Here is an 8220-nt window from a genome sequence, read left to right on the forward strand (position 1 = left end):
CTCATCCTAAAGACGACCCCAACAACCAATTACCTTAAGCATCCACTCCATCCATCACCAGCACACTGTGGTTGCAGTGCTAACCATCTACAGGAAGCACTTGAGCAAATTGCCACGGTTTCATTGACAGCAGCTCCCAAACCCACATCCTAGAATGACAAGAGCAGCAGGAGCATGGGAACATCATCAACTCCAAGTTTCCTTCCAAGTCACACACCATCCTGACTTGGACATATATCGTCATTCCTTCATCGTCACTGGATCAAAATCCTGGAACCCCCTAGCTGACAGCACTGTAGGAGTACCTTCACCACATGGATGGCAGCGGTTCAAGAAGACTGACCACCACCTTCTTAAGGGCAACTAAGGATGGGCATGGGCTGGCCTTGCCACCAATGTCCATATCGAGAGAATTAATTTTTCAAAAACACACCCTGTTGTAGAGGCGGTGTTGCTGGGTGGAACTAAAGCTGCTGTTATCCCATTTTCCCCCAAATTTCTCCCCTCTGCTCCTGAAGGCAATTATATTTGCAGCAGTACAGTTCCATGGGTGCTGGGAGCCCTCTTGTATCTCATCAAGAAGATCACTCCATGTTTGTGTCCAGAAAATGAGTGTCAGCAGGCTGTTGAGGATTAATAGCCGAGCCTCGTTCTGTTCTCATCAAATGTCTAACACATGTGCAAATTCCCAGTTCCGCTCACTGGATAATAGTTGGGAGTGGGATGCTGTCTGCTTTTTCTCCTCCTGAACTGTCACCCTATTTTTTTTTAAAGATTTCTGCGATAGATTCATGTCAATCAGAGAGTCAGGAAGCAGTGACCAAGAAAGGTGTAGTGGGGCCATTACTGAAAGTGGGTGATACAATTAATCTGATTCAAATGGATTCAATTTGAAGAAATATTTTCATGAGTAGGTTCCTTAAACTTGTGCCGAGCAATAGAGAAAATAATTGTGCTGGGCAGCATCTTAAAAGGAACCGAGAGGAGTTTTACTTGTTTTAATTAAGTTTTGTAATGTGAATTTAATGCACTTTCCCATTTTAAACCAATTTTTTTTTTTACTTAAGAAAGTAAGCAATCAAATTGCTCTCACCTTCCTGCAACCTGTCTCCAGCTGGAGTGACAGATGTGATAGTGAGTCTTTCATTCGACATTGAACTATGCGCCTCCTGCAAACAGGAGCAGACCGCGCTCCGGTGGAACTGCGCTTCTGGAGTCTACTCACCATTTGTGCACAATGATTGAACTCTTCAGTTTTAAAATGAACTATAACTATTTGGTAAATTACTAGCCAAACACTTGTGAGTTACCTGTCCAATTAAAGTGGACGTGATGCTTTGTGACTCAACTGTGATGTTACGTGGAGACTAGTTCTAACTTGAGCTACTGATTACATAACTCAATCATCACAGGCCCACTGGCTGGGCTGGCCAGTTGTGGGTGGGGGTCGGGGATGAGAAGAGGTAAGAACAGTCAGGTGCTTTGGTACTATTTCGAAGATGTTTCAGCTGAGTGTCAGCTGTGGCTCAGTTGGTCGCACCCTCGCCTCGGAGTCAGAAGGTTGTGGGTTTCAAGTCCCATGCTGGAGAACTGCAGCACAAAAATCTAGGCTGACACCCCAGTGCAGTACAGAGGAATGCTGCAGGTTCAGAGGTACCGTCTTTCAGATGAGATGTTAAACCAAGGCCCTGTCCGCCCTCTCAGGTGGACATAAAAGATCCCATGGCACTATTTCAAAGAAGAGCGGTGGAGTTATCCATGGTGTCCTGGCCAATATTTATACCACAATCAACGTCACTAAAAACAGATTATCTGGTCATTATCAAATTGCTGTTTGTGGGAGCTTGCTGTGCACAAATTGGCTGCCGCGTTTCCTACATTATAACGGTGACTACACTTCAAAAGGTACTTCATTGGCTGTAAAGCGCTTTGGGATGTCTGGTGAATGTGAAAGACACTATAGAAATGCATGTCTTTCTTTCTTTTGGTTTCCAACCATTGATTCTGAGACCGGAATTTTGCCTACCTGGCCAGGTCCGGTGCAGGAGGTGTCTGTGGCAGTTCACAACCTCGCTGCTGGCTCCATTCCACTGCTGAAAATTAACTTACCTTAATTGGGCCTATTAAGCCCAGCCAGTGCATTACCCGGCCCAATTAGATGGAGCAGGTCTGGTGACATCATCAATGACGAGTTTTCAGCTGGGATCCTTAAAGGGACCATGACCACATTACATTTTAAGTTTAATCTAACAAAGTGGGTGTTGAATCTTTACTCTACAATAATATAATAAAAGTTATACACGAGTGACAAAGAAATATTTAAATAATATCATTAAGTAATATGACGCTATCTACAAATACGATCAAGAACATAATTTAAAAAGTACATTAATTGGGAAGTTATTGGTGCTTTAGTCACAAGGGGGAAAAATTTGTTGCTTTGCATCTCCCGTTAATGTCCTAAGAGGGCGCTAACGGGGCGCAAAGCAACTAGCGCCCGGGCACGGCGCCGCCAACACCTCCCGCGAAATTCAGCGTGAGTTTAGTGGCGGTGGTAACCGTTAATGCCCCACGGCACTGCGCCGCCGGTGATGACATCATCACCATGCGCAGCGCCCCGCTTGCGCCCTGGTTGCAAAATTCGGTAGCACCCTCTGATTTACCTCTGAACGCTACGTCCGACGGAGTCAGCGGAGCCTACCCACGGCCGGGGCGGCACTAATTAAAGGCGAGGTGCCGGGCAGCCATTATTGTTGCTGGCTGCCTGCCAGCCCTGCCCCCATTGCCGTCTCCGGCCTCCTGACCAGCCCCCCTGCGGAGTGCCGGCTGCACTTTTGCCGGCACTCCGATCCCTGTTGACACAGCTGGGCCCTGGGCCCTGGGTCGTGCTGCGCAAGGCCCCTCCCCTTTAAGAAGGGGAGGAAGGCCTGCAGTACCGCGACGCGACACGCCACAGCGCATGTAGCGGCACGACATTCCCTCGCAGCACCCCAAGAGGGAGGCAGGGCACTTCCAGTAGCGCCCTGCTTCCCTCCTGGGGTTCTAATGAATTTTGGCCATGGGGGCACTAATTTTTTCGGGCCTGGCGAAGTTAGCACCCCAAAGGGGGCGCGATTCAAATTTTGTATCAGTAACTGGTACAAATAAAAGATGTGTGTGTCTAGGTAATATATAAAGTTAAGCAGATTTTAAATGTAAATGTAAAGGGGTGGATTTACAATCTTATGCAAGTTTAGCGGAAGAGCTGTGGAATCCCTGACAAACAGTGTAAGTGGTGCTTACAATGTGTTTCTGGGATTTCTGCAGCTCTTCCATTGAAGTTAACAATGGACAAGTGAGAGAACCTCTGCAGAAATTCACCCTAAAGTCTCAGATTTATTATTTATATTCAGGGACTGAAAGCAAATTGAACCAGTGGAATGAGTGATGAGACTGAAATTGTTACAGTTGATGACTTGATTTAATGTGTAACTGGACAATCACAGTATAATGTGAGAAAAACCTGACCAGAAAGAACACAGAAACTTATTTAAATGGTATATGTCATTTTTTATAGTACAGATCAATTCACTGCAATTACTGTTGAGTAGGAAGGCAACAGCCAAGAATGGCCAGTGAAAAATGTATTTCCCTCACCATCCAGGGTAGGAGGGGAGCCTTCAGCACTCACATCCCTTCAGAAATTTCTGAATTAACATTTACCGGTAGTGTTTCAAGTAGAACAGAATCTCCATCAATCTGTTAGCTGATGTAATCAACATGTTTTTATTTTAGTTTATTTTCCATGTTGTCAAGTCATCAGCTGGAGCAACGGCCACAGAACTCCCGCCTCAGGTTGACAGACGTGGTTCCTGAGCAGCGTGAATCCCGTGGCCATGCAGGGAAATTAAAAAAGTAAGTGAAAAAAGGCTCTTAATGCCTGTCAGCTACCTGATAATGATCTCAATTGGGTCGCCCACCACTGCCGGTCAGGTCAGCTCCGCGATGACAGACACACCTGGGGGAAAGGCACGTGGAGCGAGATGACAGCGGGTTCCCCACCCGCTGTCAAAAAGAATAACTTTCCCACCCGACCCGCCACCGATCTCGCCCGTTACCACCCCAGAAAATTCAGCCCTAAGAATGAGAGAGACCCACACAGAAAAATCTCTAATGATCACAAGACAGAAGCAGGTGAGGACCACCTTAGCTCAACCATATAAAAAGATGCCACGTCCCCCCATCATGGCATCCGCCTGTTTCTTAAACGATTCCTGTATTTTGCCTCCATTACTGTACCTGGAAGGCCATTCCACATGCCGATCACTTTCTGTGGGTAGAAGCGCTTGGTGACATGGGCCTGAATTTGTCTGTTGTTAGTTTGAACAACCCTCTGTCCTACAGTCATGGTTTATTTTGAGTAATGTTCCAGATTTACCTTTTCTGTGGTGTTTACAATTTCAGTTACCTCTGTAAGATCAGTTCGCAGTCACATCTTTTGAAGGATGTTCTCCGGCCTTGCCTCACAGCGGACTCCTTTGACAGTGAAGGCAGCGCTGATTCTGGGAGGGGCAGTGGGAATCTCGGCACACCCTCACAGCAATTTTCTGGCCATCACTTTTAATGGTCAGAAAATCACAGGCAGGGGATGTCAACTTTCCTGATATGGACTTCCCAGCCACCGGCAGGAGTGCTGAAGTGGAAAATCCTAGCCTTGGGGGAGAATCGGTATTGTGGCTCTTCTCTGATTAAACAGCTCCCTTGTGTACAGTCTTCAAGCTGTCTTCTGACCAAAGCATTGTACAGTTTAAGGGATCATTTCCCCCGAATTGTACTGCTGTTTTTGGAATAAGTAGTCCAGCAGAACCCAGCATGCGAGATCCAGTTGTCAATGTTTATACTGCTAGATTGGCTCCTTTATCCGTGCAGAACACACTTATTTGTCTACAAGTCTGAGATAAGGGAACTGGATTTAGCACTGCAAACACCAGGAAGCTTGCTCACAGACACCAGTCCCCCACAATCTTCAATGAAACAGCGCTGATATACACACGCCGCCTGCTAGAATGGTACCGAGAGCAGAACAAGAAGATTTCAGCTTCTTATTCCGACAGCACAATTCGGTCAGATTTTCATAGTGTCAAAACCGGGAGCTGTCACGCGGATATCGCTCTCCCGTGATCGAACCAAGCATCAAGATTTAAAAAAACACCTTTAGCTACCTTTATGCTTAGTTACTTTATATTTGGATTCTGGCGTCGAGTTTTTGATAAGTTGGTTCTCTACATCTGTGCTGTTAAAATCCGTTTTCTATATCCCAGTGATTGACACTAAGACCGAGAGCCCTGTAAATTCACGGAATACAAATGAGAGGAACTGTATAAAATCGGTTTAAGTTAATGATATGGGGAGGGGGGGGGGGGGGGGTGTGTGGAGACCAGATATCTCACCCCTGGTGCACATCTACAGTACGACCCCCTTTTCCTGAAGCTGAGTGTAAAAACCTGCTTCGGGTGCAATTTTGCACAGAATGTACAGTGGTGGCCACGGTCTACGCGCGGATGGAGGTGACACATTGGTGCCTTTCTGAAGATTTAAGAGCAAAATAGGAGGTAGCACCGTCCCGCACCAACACCAAGCAGACCCACATTCCAGCAGCACCAGACTCCACCATACACACCCTTTGGTGTCTCTTAGAATCGTACAACCATTCCGCACAGAAGGAGGCCATTCGGCCCCTCGAGCCTGTGCCAGCTCTCTGAGAGAGCATAGAAACTTAGAAGATAGGAGCAGGAGTAGGCCATTCGGCCCCTCGAGCCTACGCCGCCATTCAATGAGATCATGGCTGATCATCCAAATTCAGTACCCTGTCCCTGCCTTCTCCACATAACCCTTGATCCCTTTAGCCTTAAGAAATATATCTAACTCCTTCTTGAATATATTTAATGAATTGGCCTCTACTGCCTTCTGTGGTAGAGAATTCCACAGGATCACCACTCTCTGGGTGAAGAAATTCCTCCTCATCTCAGTCCTAAATGGCTTACCCCTTATCTTTAGACTGTGACCCCTGGTTCTGGACTTCCCGACCATCGGGAACATCCTTCCTGCATCTAGTCTGTCCAGTCCTGTTAGAATTGGATAAGTTTCAATGAGATCCCCTGCTCTTTCCCCAGTGCTGGTTCTTACATGACCATAATTATCACTCTATTTGAATATTCTTTTTAGGATAGGGTAACATTCGAGCTGGGGGCACCTCACCTTTACCACATTCCTGGTGATTTTCCCGAAGGAGTTGGGGATGACCAGGACGATGGGCGCTGGCGAGTTGCTGGATACTCTTCTCCTGCTGGACGTGGTGGGCAGTGCCCAGTCCAGAGCCACCAACCCCTCGTCGGCCAACTGCAGGTAATCGCGGACGAACTGGACCGCGGCGCCCGGCGGCCAGATCCCGTTCCAGACGGTCTGCAGGTGAGGCAGCTTCCTCCAGATCCAGCGGGACTGGGAGCCCGAGTTGAAAGTCAGGCAGCTTTTGAGCAGGTACTTGGCGAGGGCCGAGGGTTTGCAGACCAGCCTGGGGGCGTCGCGGTCCCCCTGGTCCCGCTCGCGTGGACTTGTCCAGCAGAATCGCCCTTTCAAACTCTGCCCGAAATACAGCCTCGCCAACAGGTAGAGCAGGGCCAGGGACACGATGCAGATAGCGGGACCCCACAATGGCATTGCAAAAAAATCCCAACCGACTGCCAGGCAGTGAGAACGACAGCAGAACAAGTCGAAAGGCAGATGAGCGCTTGCTTGGTCCCTTCGCCAGATTTTCCTTCCTTTCGGTTGCAGAGAGTCGAATTTGATGGAACCATAAAGGCGAAGAGTGGCTCAGCCAGCTCCAAATGGCAGGTGACAGATTCCACCCCTTCATTCATAGAAATAACTGAACGGAGAGACAGCAGCCCGTGTTTACACACCAGCGGCACTGCTCCGACACCTCAGATACTTTAAAGCCCTCTGCCTGCACCCACGAAAGAGTCAGAAAGGAAGTTGATGCGATCGCACCGGTTCCCTATTCGACGTTTAACATCTGGTCCCTCAATCAATCAAGTGCTGCCCTTGTCGTTGGACCAAACCACCCACAGCCGCCGGGAGCGGCGGCTCCCCACTTTACACTATTATTGGATGTACGTGAAAATATGTATCGTTGCAGATAGTCTCCGGGGTTATGTAACGTTTCACTGGGGAGCGCCGCCGTACAAAGCAGATGGGAACGCGGCTGCTCAAAGTCATTGACCCCCCGGGCTCCGGGCTGCTTCACATCACCCTCCCCAAACAAGTGATGGGGCGGCTTTCTCTTTGGGTTCTGTCTTTTGCTGAGCTCCGGCGGCTCTGCAGACATTCGCCATCCTCCTGGCTGACAGCGATGTGTTCAGAGTTGTGTGGCTCGGAGCTGGAGCCTCGACACGGTGACTCCCATCATAAAGTGACTTCTTCAATTAAACCAGTCCGGGGACTGGGGGGAGGGGGTTCTGTTAGAAAGCTAATTTGAAGAGTTTAACTTGATATTAGAAAGACATCCTCACAGGTTGCGAGCAAATGTTGCCCCCGAGCTCCACTTTCGAGTGCGTGCAGCTAGAGTTAAGAGATGTCCAGCCCCCGTTCTGTGGTCATTTGGTTCCAGCCAAGCTTTTCCTCTTTCTCAGACTGTAACGTACAGCCCTGTTCTCCAATGCAAGCTTCAGTCGCTTTTATCCCATGTAACCATTGGCGTATAAAGAGGCTTTACAGGAACATCAAAAGTTTGGGAAAGGAATCCATTTGTAGGACAGAGCTTCGTTGAAAAAGCAACTGTTTTGATCACAGATCCTGGAAACATCTGTCCAAAGATACAAATTAGGTGTGTGAAAAATTAACTTAGCTGTTTCGGTTCCGTGATTTAAAAAAATTCATTTATGGGATCAGGGCGTCGCTGGCAATGCCAGCATTTATTGCCCATCCCTAGTTGCCCTTGAGAAGGTGGTGGTGAGCCGCCTTCTTGAACCGCTGCAGTCTGTGTGGTGATGGTACTCCCACAGTGCTGTTAGGGAGGGAGTTCCAGGATTTTGACCCAGCGACGATGAAGGATCGGCGATATACTAAGTCAGGATGGTGTGTGACTTGGAGGGGAACTTGGAAGTGGTGGTGTTCCCATCCGCCTGCTGCCCTTGTCCTTCTAGGTGGAAGAGCTTGCGGGTTTGGGAGGTGCTGCCGAAGAAG

The 8220-nt window shown here is 48.3% G+C and overlaps 1 protein-coding gene across 1 annotated transcript in view; it reads right to left on the minus strand.

Annotated features, from left to right (window-relative positions):
- LOC147102538 (protein ABHD15-like) overlaps positions 1-7559 on the minus strand; it is a 51186-nt gene extending 43627 nt beyond the window's left edge. The window contains exon 1 of the mRNA XM_085965059.1: positions 6238-7559. Coding sequence (XP_085821185.1) covers positions 6238-6696 — 459 coding nt within the window. The 5' untranslated portion in view covers positions 6697-7559. The remainder of the gene's footprint in view (positions 1-6237) is intronic.
- Between the last annotated feature and the right edge of the window lie 661 nt (positions 7560-8220).

This window comes from Somniosus microcephalus, chromosome 22 (assembly GCF_052327205.1).
Source record: "Somniosus microcephalus isolate GS21.2 chromosome 22, FLI_Smic_1.0, whole genome shotgun sequence".
Lineage (NCBI taxonomy): Eukaryota > Metazoa > Chordata > Chondrichthyes > Squaliformes > Somniosidae > Somniosus > Somniosus microcephalus.